We start from the raw sequence: 18,707 nt of genomic DNA on the forward strand, positions 1-18,707 counted from the left end.
CAATAAGTCATTCACTATTTTGGTGCAGCTGTGCTCAAGAAGTATGGAATCTCACTGACCTTGCTTTTGACTACCATTGTCGTCCACCTTTAGCGGTCAAGATTTTCTCATTCATGTTTCAAATCAGCTTTCGAAGGATCAATTCGAGCAGTTTGTTATAATCCTCTGGTGTATCTGGTTCAAAAGAAATGCAAAAATCCATGGCAAAAAAGCAAAACATGCTACATTATTCCTCATTTTTTCTACCTCTTATCTAGATGACTACACGAAAGCGCAAGCACCAACAACCACAACATCTTAGCCTTCACTGTCCCAACCAACTCAAATTGTTTCTCAGCCTACTATGGAGGCTCCTCGCATTAACAACAAACTGAAGTGGTTGGCTCCTCCCTCTGGACGTTTGAAATTAAACACAGATGCAACCTTTGATGCAACAAGATGAATTATTGGAATTGGTGCAATCTTAAGAAATTCATCTGGCAACATTGTTGCTTCTTTTATAAAATCAATTTCAGGTAATTTTAAATCTGAAGAAATGGAAGCCTTAGCCTTCACAGCCTTCAATGGCTCCTTCGTTGTAATTTAGATGTCGACTTTGTTGAAACGGACTCACTCATAGTTGTTCAAGGACAGCGACATGCGAGTGAATACCGTTTTGCTTTTCATGCCATCTTGAATGATATCTGACTTCTTGTATCCAATTTTCTACGAGCACTGATCTCACATGTTTATCGATTTGCGAATACTGAAGCCCATGTGATAGCTAAGTTTGCTATTACAGTGAATACATATTGTTCTTGGTTGGAACTTGGAAGAATATCCACCTCCACTTATGACTGTTATGTAATTGTAATTGATCATTTATAATAGTCTTTTCTCAATAATAATAATAAAAGAAAATAACAAAATATAATAAATAATTATAACTAACATAGATTGAAAAGAAAAAACAAAACAAAAAAAAAAAAACACTCCCATGAAATAAGAGGTTGACACCTAAACAAGATATAATAAAAGGAAAAGATAGAAAAAGATAGAAAAAGGAGAGGGAAAATTGGTCAAATTATTGAAGGAAAAGTCATCATCTCTATTTTAGTTTTTGATTGGAATCCCATAGTTCCACAGATTTTGGAACTACATTTCTGTGGTGGCCTTTTCTGGTTATCTCTCTCATTTTCTTGGTGCAAACATGGCGGATTTGAGGAGCAATAGTGAGAGCAATAGTGAGAGTAAGACTGAACAGAGGCGAGTTGGGTTATTATACGATGAGCGAATGTGTAAACATCACACTCCTGACCACGAAGACCATCCCGAAAACCCGAATCGCATCAAAGCCATTTGGAAGAAACTGCACAGTGCTGGTATACCTCAAAGGTAAACAATTTTTCAATTTTGACTTTTTGTTTTCCTGTCCAGAAAATTGACGCGAAACACAAACAATTTCGCTGTTTTTATTTTATATTTTATCAAGTTCAGTGGTTTCAGTTGTCTCTGCCGTTATAAATTAATATTCTTTGTTTGTTTTACTTTCCATGTGATGATGATCATCACCAAGTTTTATACTGTATTAGTTGAAATTTTAAGTTTATTCGTGATTATAGTAGGAAAGTGTAGAATTTTAATTTTGATTTTAGTGTTAGGCTAATAAAAAGGTAGTTTCTGATTATTTTCTTTTTTATTTTTGAATTTTTCTGATAATTTCCTATTCGGGTTTTATGCTTCAGATGTATTCTTTTGAATGCCAAAGAAGTGGAAGATAAGCATGTTTTGTTAGTTCATTCCCAAAATCATTTGAAATTGATTAAGAATATAAGTTCGAAACAATTCGATTCGCGAAGAGAAAGGACTGCATCAAGATACAACTCCATTTATTTCAATGATGGATCATCTGAAGCTGCGTCTCTTGCTGCAGGCTCTGTTGTAGAGGTAATGTGAATACTGAATATATTTAACTGTACGCATGAAGTTACTTCCCCACTGTTAAGTCAGAGTGTATGTAATGCTGACATTTTTATACATTACAAAATACTTTTCAAACTCAGAACTAACTTTATTGTTAATGTTTTGTGACATATGATAGATGGTTGAGCGAGTTGCCAAAGGAGAATTAAATTCTGGTATGGCTATTGTTAGGCCTCCAGGACATCATGCTGAACATGATGAACCAATGGGTTTTTGTCTTTACAATAACGTGGCTATTGCAACACAAGTTCTATTGAATGAGAAAGTGAGTCACCCTCTAACTCGTGAATTTTTTTCTAAATCTTTGATTCATCTCTTTTTTTATCACACTGAGAACCTACAGTAGGGAGATATTATTACATTTTCTCTCTTAATATGGAAAGTTATGTCTGCTGATTTTCATTTGATTTTTTTTTTTAATTTTTTTATTATTTTTAATAGCCAGAAGAAAGGATTTTGATCGTTGATTGGGATGTTCATCATGGTAATGGTACTCAAAAGATGTTTTGGGAGGATCCGCGTGTATTATTTTTCTCTGTTCATAGGTATGTTATAAGAATTGATAAAATGTTTATACATTTAATTGTCCTCCTATATAATACATATAGACTTTGTGTTATTAAGGACTATGCAAGTGATATAACACTAACAGTATCGTTTAGTCTGTTTGCATAAACTCAAAAGATCCTGCTCATAGCAATGTTAATCTATATATTTGTATAGGCATGAGTTCGGAAGCTTTTATCCAGCCAATAATGATGGTTTTTACACAATGATTGGTGGAGGACCGGGTGCTGGATATAATATAAACGTCCCTTGGGAAAATGGTCAATGCGGGGATGCTGATTACTTTGCAGTTTGGGATCATATTTTGATTCCCGTTGCTAAGGAATTCAACCCTGACATAATTATAGTATCTGCCGGGTTTGATGCAGGTGGGTCATGTATTTTAATGCAATGATGTGTTCTCTCTTCCTTTTCTTAACATTTTTATATTCATGCATTCCCATCAAACTATGCTGATGAACTCCAATGTATTCTTGGTGCAGCTGTTAATGATCCCTTAGGAGGTTGTCGTGTCACGCCATCTGGATACGCAATCATGCTGAAGAAGGTTATACATTTACTAATCTTCTTTTAACAGTGATATGATCTGGTTCATCCTGCATCAACCTATGAGATTTATTAAAATATTCCGTTTGTTAATTCTCTTTATCACTAATGCCTATTGAGTTTTACTTTGGGATTGCTTTTACTAATTTTCAGTTTACTTTCTTGCATTCTGTTATTTTTTGGAACTTAATGACTCGGATGATTCGTTATTTCTTTTTGTTTTTCAAATCTTTTGATTCATTAGTTGATGGATTTTGCCCAAGGGAAAGTTGTGTTGGCTTTAGAAGGTGGTTACAATCTGGAGTCTATAGCAAATTCAACGCTTGCTTGTGTTGAAACTCTGCTAGAAGATAAACCTGTCGTTGGATCTGCAGAAGTGCACCCATTTGAGTCTACTTGGCGTGTAATAGAAGCGGTAACATAATGTTCCAAAGTATTGTTGTTTTCTTTGAATTTATCATTTTGGGGAACAGAGGGCTGGGCATGAGGAAGTTGCTGGGGACGACTGGAAATATTTTTATAGTTAGTTTATACTAACTATGCTGTGTTTACTTGTCCTTGTTTCTAACTAGTTACATCATATGTCATCTACTTTGTAGGTTCGCCATAATTTAAGTCCATTCTGGCCTATACTTGCAAAGGAACTACCAAAGAAATTAACTGATCAAAAAGCACATCTGATTCCGGTAGCTTCTCTTCTCCTTTTCTCCTTCCAGACAGATATATACATGCTTGTCTGAGTTCTGAGAAGGCTAAATTTGTAAAAGTTGTCTCTTTATTTGTGAAAGCTTATATACTTTGGCTCTTAGTCCTCTTATTATACTTTATTAGTAGGTTTTGCTAGATAATTGTGTTCTGGTCTTCAAGCACTGAGAATATTCCTTTAGCGTGTTTAAATAGGGCATTCTCACACAAGATTCTCGGATCTATAAATTGTATATGTTTTTAGACCCCAACTAGGGATCCTCAATTTAATAGCCAAAGCAACGAGAGAAATTTGGAAATACAAGTCAACGAAAAATAGTGAATTGAGAGAATTGTTGTATAACTGAACAAACTGATAAGAACATACTAGAACCACAAGGTATTCGAGAGATCCCAACTCTCCTAAGAGCAATAGCTACATTACAATATTTCCCATGATCCCCTCATTCTTTCTACTCTCCTATATAATTTACTTTATTCCTGCTCATTCTCTACCTTTTACTACAATGACCCTTTTACCCCTCTACTTCCAATATGCCATCATCAGTCTATCATTATTGTTTTATTTTTTGTAGCAATCTATCATATTTATTGTTGGTTCACTATATTTAGAGAAAGTTTGACGCATGTATCTCTTTAAAGTACAAGTTTCATTGGATTCAAAGCATGAACTGTCAATTAGAAAAATTCAAAATAGATGAACATAAAGTAATACGCTACATGCCTAAAGTGAGACCCAAATTAGTAGCAGTAAACTTATCCTACTCTTTTATTATTAGAATATATCATTACATATAATTGAAATTACGTACATTGCTAAGATTGTTTCCCTTTCCAAACTAGTATGTTCCATCTTCAAGCTCCGATTCTGAAGTGGAGGACAATGAAAATGTATCAGAAAAATTTGCAGACCTTCTTAGTCGCCTTGTAGAACCATTTTCGAAGATGACAACCCATGCAGGTATACTTATTAATTATATTTATGAGAGTGCATGTTTACAAAGTTAGTTTGTTTATATAATGTGTAAGATGATGTTTGGATTGTTTGCAAATCAAGTGTCAAGCAATTCTGACAACTGGAGATCAGACCTTTCAAAATTTGATATCTGGTATGCCTCTTTCGGATCAAATATGTGGCAACCAAGATTCAACTGCTATATTGAGGGTGGACAGGTAAAAAAAGATGATTTCAAATTTGAACAAGCAAAATTAGAAAAGTCCTTTCTAAGCATATCACAAGCTTCAATTATTTAATTAATTTTGAAGTTCAATGTACAAAGATCTTAGTTGTTGACTGACGGCAGTCTCTACTGATTTTTACTAGTACCTTTACTGATTGCACATTTCTTGCGAATCCATTCTCTTGTCGACATTTTCAAATTGATTTTCAGGTAGAAGGTATGACAAAGCCATGTTCCGGTGCAGTAGACAAAACATTGCCGAAAGAGATTTTATGGAAGACTTTCCCTCGTCGATTATTCTTTGGTCATGATTTTTCACAAACTTGGGGTCCTGGAGGGGTTGCGTTTGTTAGTGTAGAAAGCAACATCCAAGAAAAAGTTTACATGTGCTTGTACAGAATTACGTATGTCATTTTTCTTCATTGTTCCTTCTCTTTGTTACCATGCTATCGTTTTCTTTACTTTTTCCAATCTTCTATTGATTAAAACAACTCCTTGGACAAATTCTATTCTAGAAAGTTTAATCTATGTTTTGATATTGATTGAAATATATAATTGGTAACACTATGTGTTCTTTTACAGACTCGAGCAATTCAATGATGTTTTGCTCCAGGAAAATTCTAAAAGTCTACCAATTAGTTCCCCACTGTTTGATTTGTCAGCTTTGAACTCCTTCACCAATGGAGAATCCAATTCTGCGGAGGTTAACTTGGAGGTATCTCTTGTTTCTGATGCATTGTTTTCTTTTAGGTGTATTCATCAACTATAATGTAAATATTTCTTTATTCATACTTTGTGATCTTCATGCAGAGTGGTTGGTATCGTAGAGTCGTGTATTTGGGAAAGGATCATGATATTCCTATACTCAGTATGACGTATGTATTCTAAGAAAGTTATAAGTTTTCTTTCTAGTTTTTCTTGGTTACAGTAACATTTCTTCAAACCTCTTTTCATTCATTCATTTCCTTTACTTATTTTCATTTTTATGTTGCTATACATGGCAGGTGCAAACAATCTGAATTTGAGAGCTTTAAATCCGGAGAGCTTACGCTGCGAGCTCCAGCTGAGGGATATGCCAAAACATTAGTAAGAGGCTTGGTGGAAGGAAAACAACTTTCAGAAGCTGAGGCTATGGCATACATCAAAAATAGTTATACAAGGCCACTATAACTGCCTAGTCTTATTTTCTCTTGTATACAAGTACAACTCTATCTTCTCTAATGATGAGAAGCTGTTATTATTGGTTCTGAAGGCAGAACCTTGTGGCTGTAGTATATTTTAAGTAACTTGTGTGGATTGTATTATTTCAGTGGGCAATGGGGATTGGATTGTTAGTATTTTAAGACTTATGACTTGAACTTAATTTGGATATCATTTTATGAGAACACAATGTGGTCGATCTACCTTGTACGAAGGTCAATTTCCTCAATGGGAGGTATTCTTGTCTAAATTAGGAACAAAATTGGGACACTCCGATCTTGACTTCCGTTTTATAAAAGATTTTCTACTTCTCTTTATGTTTTTTATGGTAGTATTTTGGTGACATTTTTAAAAAAATTCTAATTTGATTTGAGACCATATCTTATATTGTTGAGGTTGAAATTTGGCCAATACTCGTTCGCTAAATTGGCGAGAAGAGAAATGCGTTTAAGTAAATAGAAAGACACAAAAAATTTATAGTAGTTTACTTCTCATGTCGCGACGGTAATGGATCTACGTCTACTTCAAAATTTTATTTTTCATGAGATTTACAAAAAAAAAACTGGCTAAGGCAAGGCCTCTAATTTCTAGAGAGGCAAAGTAAAGAAATATGTTTAGACCTTATGAGAACTTAGAAGAATTTGAAAAAGGAACTAGAGGAGCTCTCCTTTGGAAGGAGATCTTATAAAAACATAATAAAACAATACAAAAAATATGAAAAAATCACTTTGGATTGATCTTGGTCATTGATGATGATCTAACGGTGAAAATTGACTCTTGATGAAAATCGTTATTTTTTTCGAAGCTTGAATCTCATCCGTCGAATCGTTTTTAGGCAATTTGTGGAAAAAATTGCACTTGTCTTGAGCACAAAATTTGGACTTGAAATCTTCAGAATTGCGATATGGGTGTGAGATATGACTTGATAGATTTTTGAAATAGCTTCGAAACACAAGTTGAATCGCGTCAATCGACGTCCAGGTTGACATCCCAGCGCCTAGGTTGATAACCTAGTGCCCAAGTTGACATCTAGCGCCCAAATTGACATCCTAGCTTCAACCTAGACCCTGGGTAAGTGAAAAAACATCCCAAACTTGTATTTTTTGAAGCCTAAGTGATATGTTGACATCACTTAGCCATTTTCTTAGTTTTGATAAAGTTGTTCACCATTTCTCGGAGATGTCGCGTTTTGGTGAAATCGGGTAGACTCGAAACTCCTAGATTTTGCCCATATTCCACCTTGTTGAAAGGGTAAAATATCAAAGTGTGAATTTGACCTGTCACAAATCATAGCTCTCGTTTACTAAAAAAAATATTTGGATGGTCGATATGGAATCAGCTTATGATAAGCAGAACCCAGTGCACTAGGCCACATGTCAACTTGGGTGATGGGTACTTCCTGAGTGACTTCCCAAAGCTCGTTTTGATACTTATAAGGCATTTGAGATTATGAACGATGTCTCCTACCCCGTTTTTAACTAAAATAAGAAGAATGCTCGAAGCGAAATTTGTGTTGAGGGGCAGAAACATGATAACTAGGTTGCATGTCAACCTGGACGGAGGGCCCAATGCCCATGTCAACGTGGGTGCTGGGGCCCTTTGTTGGCTCCCAAAGGATCTCGTTTGCTCCCCGAGATCACTTGTATCTTCGTTATTTCTAAAAATAAAAAAAAGATGCCCGAAACACTTTTCGGGAAAAATGACTAGAAATAGCTTAGGTTGACAAAATGTCAACCTGGGTGTTGGCCCAACACCAATGCTACTGGGCGTTGGATCTATATTTTTGCTTTTGATTGGTTCTATTTCATTCTCGGAAACACCCATATCTCAGTTATTTGTCAAAACAGAGAATATGCCTAGAAGACTTCTCGAAAAATCTGATTGAAAATAGCTCATGTTGACAAAATGTCAACCTAGGCATTGGGAAACACCTAGGTCAACCTGGATACTGGGCATAGCACCTAGGTCAACTTGGGCGCTGGGTCTCAGTTCTGGCTCCCAAATAACTCTGTTTGTTCCCTAAAAGCATCAATATCTTAATTATTGAAAAAAATGGAGAATTCGCCCAGAAGACTTCTTTTGAATTGCTAATGGAAATTGCCTAGGTTGACAAAGTGTCAACCTAGGCCCTGGGCCCAGCGCCTAGGTCAACCTGGGGGCTGGATCCCCATTTTGGCCTGCAAGTTAATTCGTTTCTTTCTCGAAAGCACTTGATTCTTCATTTTAGATGGAGAAGAATAAAATGCTCGAGATAATTTGTGATTGGAAGCGCCTTAGGTTGACAATGTGTCAACTTGGGCGCTGGGTGCACTAGGTTCCTAACGGGCCTAGTGCCTCAGGTACTAAAAAATAAAAGTGTTCTGATTCAGATTCCTCAAATATGTTTGTGAAAGGTCTTATTCATGTCAAAGTATAAAGTTTGAGCTATTTACACTAAGACGGACCCAAAAAATGAATCACTTCAAGGGCGCTGGGTGAAAACCCTAGGCGCCTAGGCTGACTTCTAAGGTGTAGTTTGGTATCTTTTAGTTTCCAAGCCTTGGACTTGATTCTTCTGTGTTGAGAATCACGGGGTTCCATCTCAAAACCAATTGGCAATGAGTGGAGTAGCCCATGTTCTTATATATGGCTCAATTCTCTACTATTTATTCCATGTGGGACAATGTCCATAATATTTCCCCTTAAGATGGTGGCTATTTTTTCGCTCACCAATCTTGAACCGTATTAGAGTGGACACGGTCACTATCTGTATAGGTACGGATCAGATAGGATCACTTGCCCGCAAGGGATATGGCTCTAATACTATGTTGAGAATCATCGGGTTCCATCTCAAAACCAATTGGCAATGAGTGGAGTAGCCCATGTGGGACAATGTCCACAATATGTCTTCTTAATTCAAAATATTGAAAGACGGTGAGTTGAAAAGAACTTGATGTGATATAAACACCCATTTCGGAGTTCCGAGAGTCAACTTGAGTGTAGGGCTAGGAACTCCTCCCAGGTTGACTGCTATGACTCAGGACTAATCAACTCTGAGATGTTTTCTTTTTTTTCATGTGTCAAACATTGATGTCCACGTCATCATGATTAGTTTTCGGGTAAATATATATTTTGAATTGTAAATTTGTTTTGCAATATTTTAATTTATGTAGCTCACACTATTATAATTAAAATTTTAAGGAGAATTCCAAGTAGTGTAGGGAAGTCATTTTGTGTTGTACCTGCTTGGTTTCTGCACTTGAATAATTATAATTTTACAAAATTTTGAATTTTTTTTAATAATGTACTATAATCCTATCATTCGTAAAATTGGTTTGTATATTATTGTTTATCAAGCAGAGATGCCTATCCTCACCAATAAGATTATATCAAGTGCTACCTAGTGTATAATGATAGCTCCTAATCTTTAATTTAAAGTTTTTGACTTGAATTTCATGCAATATCCTATGGAGTACAAGTGAAGGTATGGATGTTCTTGTCGAGGAAGGCTATCAAGCATTACCTTGGGGATAACAAAAGCTACTAGGCTTTATTATTTCATGCAATATCCTATGGATGGACTCCAATTGAAGGTACGCATGCTATCATTCGGGTTTTTCTTTGGGTCAACATTTTCTAATCTTCAATCATTTATATTAGCTTCACTAATCCTGCAACATTTCTCAACTTGTTTTTGTCAGCTTTGATGTCTATTGTGTATTTGCCATCTAGGTATTGACATTGCATCCGATGTATCCAATTTCTTCCACAATTGCAATATAACTAGAGTAAGATTCAACTACTACTAAAATCTATATTTATTTTTCCTTGGATAAGTTTTTGCTTCTCTCATTTTAGTATTTTTTTGTGACCAAACCCTTGTGTTTAATCTTTGCAGTTGCTGTTACACAAGATGATGTCTTCAGGGACTTAGCCCCCAATATAAGTGTAATAGGAGAGGAACTAAGGCCTCAACCATATAACCATCTGATTGTTTCAATTGGTATGTGCATATTCTAAAATAAATACCTTTATATTTTTCCTAAATTATTTAAGAACACTACTTTGCTTACAGACGAAACGAATGAAATTGATTGGTTTCTGAAGGAGTTTCCTGATGCTCAAACTTCTCATCCAAGCATTACGTTTTCTACCAAGCTTCTTGTACAGCACATATATATTAAATATGGGATCTAGTATATTAAAATAGATCAGTATCATGTATTGGATAGATTTTAGAAATTCTTAATAGGATCTCGATCTCAATCCTAGTTGCCTTGAATGAAAATGTAGATAACAATTTTGCATCATTCGATGTTGTAAATTCCCCACACATAACAGTACAACAGTATTTTCTTTTTCTGCCTTATTAAATCAGACCTGGAATGTGTCTAACATGTTTTCTTTAGAAAATGTTTCAATTTGAAATGATCGAAATGTCATCATTACAGAAAGCATGGTGAAAGCTTTTCATGTATTTTCTGCCACCTATATGTCTATCCTTCGTTTGTGCTACTTCACAAATAAATATCAACTAAGACTCAGATTACACAGTTTCAGGCCAATAAATATTTGAAACAAAAAAGCTTTTTACTTATAAATAACGAGATCAAATCAACCGTACAAAATTGTTTGAATCGTTCAAAATTCTTCTTAAAAATTGAATGAATCAATGAATCATTTTTGGGGAATACAACTAATTAGAAACTACCATAAGAGTCGGGGATATAAATTATTGTATAAATTTTCTCTCATCAGATCTATCTATAATACATAGAAACGGCACCTGTTTTCTCAAAGATATTTTGTTGCAGCATGTCCGGTGTCACTCAAATGCTTGTGTAATTTATTCCTGCCATAACAAAAGCAAAAGTAATCCCATAAAATGACTCGGACAATGATGAGGAAATTTGGGACAATAAAATAAAGAAAAGGAGACATTATAAAGACTTGAATTTTCTTACTTTGATTCAAACTCTTCTCCACATTTTTCACATGTGTTGCTAGAATGCTTTATTGCCTGATCTCAAGGATAATAACACAGATTTATCAGCAAAGAACAATAGGGTCAATGCCAAAACTTACTTTTGAATTGTTCAAATATTAGTACTAATTAATCTGTTCAATCAACAACAAAACAAAATATAAAGAAGGGATGTTATTGAATACCTTAGCTTTTCTTCCTTTGGATGAGTTCTTTGATTTGGTATTAGTATCATTTCCTTTTCTATCATGACACTGACTCGCACTCTTCTTATTTTCTACAAAGGAAGAATCATTATCATCTCCTTTATCATTAAGTCCATTCCCCACAACAGAATGAGAAGATGACTCCTCTGCCTGCACATTCTCCTTTCCATTACTTTCCTTACCCTGACCATCGTTGATTACATCCTTCTCAATATCTTGACCATTCTTCTTACTCCTCTCCTTTCTTGCCCCACGTTTCCTTCTTGTGCTCTTAGTCTTGTTGTAGTCCATAAACTCAAACTCATCGCTATCGTTTTCAACATTAACTTTGGTTGTTGATGTCTCATTCAACTCCCGTCTCAAAAAACCATTTCTCCTATTCTTGCGTCCACCTAACATTGCTTCAAGAAAACCTATTTCATCTTCTCCATCTTCTTTTTCTTCGACGTTGCCATCATTGTCACCATCCTCATCTAAGTTGTCAATGCCAGTTTTCTCCTCAAACTCTGTGGACTTATCGGCATTATCAACACCATAAAACTCATCACTCCTATCACTTACTTGGGTCTCTTCCTCTCCAATCCGAACATCATCTTTCAATTGCTCGACTAGTTCATCAACTCCATCATCCACCTCATCTTTCTCCCCAACTTCAACTTCCAAGCTTTCTTCATCCTCAATGGAATCCCTAAACTCAGCAACCTTTTCGCGATGCTTCTTGGATTGCTCGTGATTCTTCCATTGTTTCTCACTCTTAAACTTCTTCCCACACATCATACAATACAATTCCTCAGCCTCAGTTTTCTTCTTCTCGTCTACTTCTTCGAAACCCTTTAGATCCACTTCCTCCTCATCTTCGTCCTCTTCAGCAATTCTAGCCCACTCTGGCTCCTCATAAGCCATAGCCCTCTCTAACTTCTCTCTCTCCAATCTCTTCTTCCTCTCTTTCTCCTCTTCCCTCTTCTTCTCCATCTCCAAATTCCTTTTCCTCGTCATATCAATAACTCTCTTATCCCTCTTCTTCACAAACTCCGCCAAGCCCCTCACCGTATCATTATACTCCCGCTTCGCCTTCTTCCTCAGCTTCTTGTTCTCCTCTTCCATCACTCTCCTCGATTTCCGATTCGGACCCGCCATAGCATCATATTGGTCCACCCAGCAAAAATCCATCACCGTCGAAAACCCTAGCCAATACCCATAAAAAGCCGTCACCTGAGCGTACGGGGAATCCAAATTCCCCATGGCCGGAGCCTCCCGCACTAAATCTGAACTCAACCCTAGCCTAGTGATGAAGCTAATCTCATTGGCGTACAGCTTATTGAACACATCGGAGTAAACCTTGTAAAAACCCTTCCCTTTATCGGTATAGCCGGAATAAACGGTGTTGGAGAAAAAGGAGAAAAGGTTGGGGATTACCGAGTCAGGGACGGAGTTGGCCGAGTTGGGATCAGCAAAAAGAATCTGCGAGCGGTGAGAGTCGTACCAGGCGCGCTCTTTAGAGTCGGAGAGGACCTCATAAGCCTGAACCAGCTCCTGGAACTTAGCCGTGGCTTCGGCTTGGGATAAGCCGGACTGGACGAGCTTGTCCGGGTGGAGCTGCAAAGCCATCTTCCTGTAAGCCGAACGGATTTCGTCGGGCGTGCATTCCTGCTGGAGCCCAAGCACCTCATAGTGGCACCGTCTTCCCGACGCCGCCATTGTTTTTGGGTTCACACGCTCTGTGCCTCTGTTGTGTGCCGTATGAAACCGAATTAAAGGCGAAAAAAAAGTAGTTTATGGTATATTTATAGGCTTCCAGCCAAAAAAGGCAAAAAAAAAAAAAATTAATTTGCAATGAAAGTAAATAGATGAAATATTAACTTATAAAATAAAAATAGATTTAAGAAAATATTATAAAATAAAAATAAAGAAAAATATTATAAAATTTAAGAAAATAGATAAATAGATTTTGGTGGGTATTTTTTCTTAATTATTGAATTAATTAGGGAATGGATCCGCGCGCGTGGTTTTAATATTTTTTTTTGAAATTATATATTTTAAAATTTATTTCTTAATTATCAATAAAATTAAATCTAATACTTTTCAATTTTTTTAATTATTTACTTATATACATACACTAATTAATGTATATAGAAACTAATTATTTACAAAAAAATGTAAAAATAATTTTTTAGATATCTATTAAATTTAATCACTTAATTCAGCAAGATTTAAGTATTCAATCACTTATATAAAATAAAAGAAAAATACTACTAATTTTTGGACAAATTGAACTGATCAATAAAAAAATGATTTACTTATAACTCTAACATAATTTGTAAATATGTAAGATTTTTACTTAAACAAATTACTAAGATGATATATTAATATTCGATGTATACAAAATTATATAAAAAAGACACAAACTCACTAAGAGTCTAATAAAATAAATAAATACCTCAAAATAAAAAATAGGATGCCACCTTATTAATTAATTTGTACTTTCTAAAAAATCAAAAATCAAATTGCTTGTATGTTTAGAATTTTATTTGTTTTTCTTTTTTAGAATTAGGAAAGAAAAATATTGTGCTTACATGTAATAAAAATATATAGTAGAAAGATCAAGAGTTTGAGAATGATGGACAATGATGAATAGAGATGATAGTAACTCTCTTTATATTTGTTTGGTATTAACTTATAGATAGGTATAAAATTGAAATATAAATTATTATGTTACTAATTATAAAATGTATCTTTATTTTCTTTAAAGGATATATGTAAATTGATTGATTTTTTTTTTTTTTTTGATTTTATCTCTCTAGTTCTCACTTTTATTGAATTATATTTATTTTGTTAATAATATTTTTAAAAATATATATGATATGAGATTTATGCACTTTCAATTCTTATATTTATTTTTTATTTTTTTAAAAAAATATCTTTGTGGAAATATTTATATATGTATTATAATTATATATATTATATATAATATGTCTAATGCTGTTTTAATTGTTATATGAAAAAATATTGGAATATAATAACATCAGTATCTGTGTCTTTTTTTTCTGTTCTCTTTTATATTTATGTTTCAATTAAGCTGAATATTAATTATTACAAAAAAGTAATAATATTTGTCATTAATATATATTTTTTTTACTTCCAATAAATATTTTCTTTGAATCATATGAGATTGGCAATTTGTTAGTGGAATTCAAAAGTCAAGTAAGATTAAAGAAATATTGTAAGAAAAAAAAACATACATAAGTATAAAAGGTTATGAATTTAAATCGCATTGATATAAGAAAAAAATTATTCAAATGAGTAATTACCAAATTATGAATTTTGTTGGAGATGATGTTACTTAATTTTGAATAAGTATATTTGAAGTTTTATTTTAGTGAAAGAATTATTGCATGAAAATGATTCATAGTCATTTATGTATATCGTATTAGTATAGAGAATAAAAATACCAAAAATTAGCGCAAATATTTGAAATATTAATATAATTTGTCTTTTGAAATCTACTCCCATATTAAAATTGGCAAAATATAACTCATTATATAAAAGGTTATGGTATTGATATAAGAGGTAAAATGATTCAAATGAGTTACAAAATTATAAAATTTGTTGAAGATGATGTTTCTTAATGTATAATAATTACATTTGAAGTTTTTTTGAGTGATAAATAATTAATGCATGAAATTCTCAACATAAATAATTCAGACTCATCTGTGTATATAGTATTAGTATCAAAAATAAAAATACCAAAATTTAGTGAAGTATTTATAAAAAAATATATATGATATGTTTTTTGAAATTTTATTTCACTCTAAAATTAGAAAATTATTAATCATTATCTTCATTACATTAACTAAATTCGTTTTTTTTTTTTGCATGCATTTAAGAAAATATTAAATTATAAGTGGTTCAAAGTAATAATTTATAATAAACACATTAAAAAAGTAGAATTATTGACTATCTTACACATATGAACAATATTATTAAAATACTATTATTTAGAAACTAATTAAAAGGAGTGGGAACAAAAAAAAAAAAGACAAATGACACAAATAAACATCAAAATGGTTTTACAATAACAAAATGAAACAAAGAGAAAAGCTAGAAAATTAATTGGCAATAAAATGTTAAGACTTACAAATATGTATAAGAATGAAGGAGAGAGAGGAAGAGTGAGAAATAATGTAAATTAAAATTAAGGAAATTTGAAAGACAATAAATTCTATAGTGACAAATGACAATGTTTCAATATATAGCAAAGTATGAATTAATATTATTTGTCAATAATTTTTTATTTATTAGTTAACTATTACCATTGTTAACTTGATATAAAACATTAGTTCATTATTATAAATTATTATTATTATGTTATTATTTTTTTAATGAATTAGTAAAATGTTATTATTTTTAATTTATTATTATAAAAAATTGAAGATAATAAATAAAAAGTAATAATTAAAAATTAAAAATTGAAGATAATAAAAAAGGGAAGACAATACTATAAAAATTAAAAATTAGAAATAAATAAATAGTTGTAGAAGATTTAGGATGCCGTTGCCATATCATACATATTCATATACAAGTATACATTGTTTATATTTTTATACATATTTATATATCTAAATCAAAATGTGTAATTACTCATTATTAATCAATCATAATTTTCTTTCTTAGATAAAAGTTATCATAATATTGATAAAACATAAATATTTCATTCTTAATAAATGAAACAGTGGGAATGAGAAAGGGTTAGTCATTTAACGTTAAAAATTTATATTAAAATGTAGGCTAATAATAATGAAATAATGTTAAACTTTATTTTCATATAAACCCATTAAAAATTAAGTAAATTATGTAGGCTAATAATAAGGAATTAAATTGAAACGGACACTTAGTAAAAATTTATTAAAAAAAATAATTAAATAATAAGAAAAATTGAGATGTCAAGAAATAAGAAAAAAAATTCATATAGTTCACCATGTCACTTTTATTTGTCATTTTTTTTATATAATTAAATAATATAATATATAATGAATATAAAAATTTAAATAATGTATGCAGGTTTTTATTATAATCTATCTATATATATCTGTAAAGAAAAATTTTAAAAAAGTGATGTGGCATTATATATTAATTATAACGGTAAATTGTTTAAATTTTATTAGAACTTTTTATTTTTAAAGATTGAAAATCTTCCTCATAAACTAAATAGAATTTGTAATACTATTTCCAATTGTTATTCAAATTAAAGATATTATGGTTTTATGTTTTATTATGAGATGAGATTCGGATAGTTTATATATATATATATATATATATATATAAACAACAAAAGATCAAAATAGAAGATGAAAATGAAAAATTTAAACTTATGAAAATCAAATTTATAAGAAAGAGTAGAATAGAGTGAAAAAAAAATAGTAGAAAGCTAGAGATATATGATGAAAATAAAGACAATAGAGCATTAAGAATTAGAAAAAAGATGAAAAGAAAAACATAATAAAATCTTCAAAAATTAATAGCCATATTAAGGAATATAAAAATAAAGCATAAAAAGTTAGAAAGCAAAAAAAAAAAAATAAACATAAGAAAAACTTAAAAATTATGAATGTCCACAAAATTTTAACTTATATATATATAGACAAAGAAATAAGAGCTAGAATACAAAGAGTTTTTTTTTTTTAATAGAAAAATATAAATAGTTTTAGTAATTAATTATAGACTTAATATATAAATAAATATAAGAGTTATACAAAGAATACAGATAGTTTTTAGTTATAAAATTTTGTTTTAAGTAGCATTAAAAACTTTAAATATATAAGAAAAATTAAAAATTTTGAAAAAATTAAAAAATGGAAAAACTCTCATGTATGATGTCACATCACTTTCCCTAAAATTCTCAGATATATATATATATATTGATTCTCTTTTATATTTAATTATTTAATAAATAATTAAAAAAGTTAAAAAAATGAGAAAAATAAAGAATACCTATATAAACATTAGTGTGAAATTACCAATAATATATAATTGAAATAAAATAATATTTACATAATTAATGATAGGTAGTCTTTTCAAATAACACATATAATTAAGAATAGTATACATAATAATTAAAGAGCTAATAGTATTAAGGCTAGACATGAATTTGAAATGAATTAATTACCTAAAACTAAAAATATGCATTAAAAAATAGAAATAGGAAAAAATAGAGAATAGAGAATAGAAGAAAATTAGGATGCCACTTAAGATGTATTAAAAATTAAAAACTTATTGGGTAATACATAAATCAACGCCCTTAGAAAAATATTTATTGGACATGAAAAGTAGCATAATAAAAGTATTTTTAAACCATGTGGGACTCTAAGTTTGTATGTGCAGTAATTGTTTTTTTAAAAAAATAATATTTATATGCCTAAAAGAGTATTTAAACAATATGACATTTTTTTTTGTAAATAAAAATATTTTTATTTATAAATTTAAATATATATAAATTTAAAAAATTGTGTAAATAATATATTAAAAATAGTAACATATTAAATATGTATAAAAAATATTGAATTAATTATAGTTCTTATTATATTATAAAAAATATGTTATTATATATATGTGTATTTTTATGTTAAAGAAAAATTATAAACAAAGAAAAACTTATATATAATTTGTAAATTACTTAATTATTAAAGATATATAATCATTTATCAAAATATGAATGATAAATTATTTAATTTTATATATTAAATAAAAATTATAAATTTGTTGGGTAATACATAAATCAATACCCTTAAAAAAATATTTATTGGACATGAAAGTAACATAATAAAAATGTTAATTATAATCTAAATTTTATAATAATTTATTTCTAAACAAAATATAAAAATGTTACAAGATTTTAAAAATACAATGAAAAAAATTTAAGATACCACCAAGACTATTTTGCGCTTTTTTTTTTTTTTTAATATTTATATATAGATATAGATTTTTATATTAAATAAAAATTTAAAACTTATTGTGTAAAACATAAATTAATAAAGAAAAATATTTATTGAATATGGAAAGTTGCATAACAAAAGTGTTATTTATAACCTACATGGATAACACATTAGGTATTTCTAAACCATGTGGGACTTTAAGTGGATATGTGTGGTAGTTTATTTCTTAACAAAATATGAATATGTCACAAAATTTTAAAAATATAATAAAAAAAATGTAAGATGCCACCTTGACTCCTTTATGCTTTCCTTTATATTTATATATATAGATATATAGATTAATAATTATAAATCTAATAAAATATTTATAAAATGAGAGAATTAAGGGGAGAGCATGTAGAGGTACTCTAAACCATTTAAGACTGCCACATCACCGCCTCGTATCTTT

At 31.0% G+C, this 18,707-nt stretch overlaps 2 protein-coding genes across 3 annotated transcripts; one reads left to right on the forward strand and one right to left on the reverse strand.

Moving 5' to 3' along the window:
• Window positions 1-956: 956 nt before the first annotated feature.
• Window positions 957-6,478, forward strand: LOC115709622 (histone deacetylase 5). The gene is made up of 14 exons (XM_030637764.2): window positions 957-1,374; window positions 1,725-1,926; window positions 2,081-2,227; window positions 2,404-2,507; window positions 2,686-2,897; window positions 3,012-3,076; window positions 3,320-3,490; window positions 3,675-3,761; window positions 4,624-4,741; window positions 4,838-4,953; window positions 5,172-5,365; window positions 5,544-5,676; window positions 5,772-5,836; window positions 5,966-6,478. Exons 1-14 carry the CDS (start codon window positions 1,190-1,192, stop codon window positions 6,129-6,131), a joined length of 1,965 nt encoding a protein of 654 aa, XP_030493624.2. The 5' UTR covers window positions 957-1,189; the 3' UTR covers window positions 6,132-6,478.
• A 4,233-nt stretch (window positions 6,479-10,711) lies between these two features.
• Window positions 10,712-13,146, reverse strand: LOC115709278 (DNAJ protein JJJ1 homolog). Of its 2 annotated transcripts, none has more exons than XM_030637341.2 (3): window positions 11,310-13,146; window positions 11,105-11,160; window positions 10,712-10,992 (listed from the first exon to the last, which is right to left on the reverse strand). In XM_030637341.2, the coding sequence occupies exons 1-3, from the start codon at window positions 13,026-13,028 to the stop codon at window positions 10,935-10,937; spliced, it is 1,833 nt and encodes a 610-aa protein (XP_030493201.2). In that variant the 5' UTR covers window positions 13,029-13,146; the 3' UTR covers window positions 10,712-10,934. The 2 variants fall into 2 exon arrangements, with proteins under 2 accessions (XP_030493201.2, XP_030493202.2); XM_030637342.2 differs by having other exon boundaries at window positions 11,105-11,165; window positions 11,310-13,135.
• Between the last annotated feature and the right edge of the window lie 5,561 nt (window positions 13,147-18,707).

The sequence above is a fragment of the Cannabis sativa genome, chromosome 3 (assembly GCF_029168945.1).
Source record: "Cannabis sativa cultivar Pink pepper isolate KNU-18-1 chromosome 3, ASM2916894v1, whole genome shotgun sequence".
Taxonomy (NCBI): Eukaryota; Viridiplantae; Streptophyta; class Magnoliopsida; order Rosales; family Cannabaceae; genus Cannabis; species Cannabis sativa.

What these genes read in the sequence shown, in the direction of transcription:
- LOC115709622 (XM_030637764.2), top strand. Translation starts at nt 1,190, where the DNA reads ATGGCGGATTTGAGGAGCAATAGTGAGAGCAATAGTGAGAGTAAGACT. An exon ending in GAAGATGACAACCCATGCAG is followed by an intron (nt 4,742 to 4,837) that starts GTATACTTATTA and finishes TTGCAAATCAAG; the next exon opens with TGTCAAGCAATTCTGACAAC. An exon ending in GCTATATTGAGGGTGGACAG is followed by an intron (nt 4,954 to 5,171) that starts GTAAAAAAAGAT and finishes ATTGATTTTCAG; the next exon opens with GTAGAAGGTATGACAAAGCC.
- LOC115709278 (XM_030637341.2), bottom strand. Translation starts at nt 13,028, where the DNA reads ATGGCGGCGTCGGGAAGACGGTGCCACTATGAGGTGCTTGGGCTCCAG. An exon ending in CCAAAGGAAGAAAAGCTAAG is followed by an intron (nt 11,161 to 11,309) that starts GTATTCAATAAC and finishes CCTTGAGATCAG; the next exon opens with GCAATAAAGCATTCTAGCAA. An exon ending in GGAGAAGAGTTTGAATCAAA is followed by an intron (nt 10,993 to 11,104) that starts GTAAGAAAATTC and finishes TTGTTATGGCAG; the next exon opens with GAATAAATTACACAAGCATT.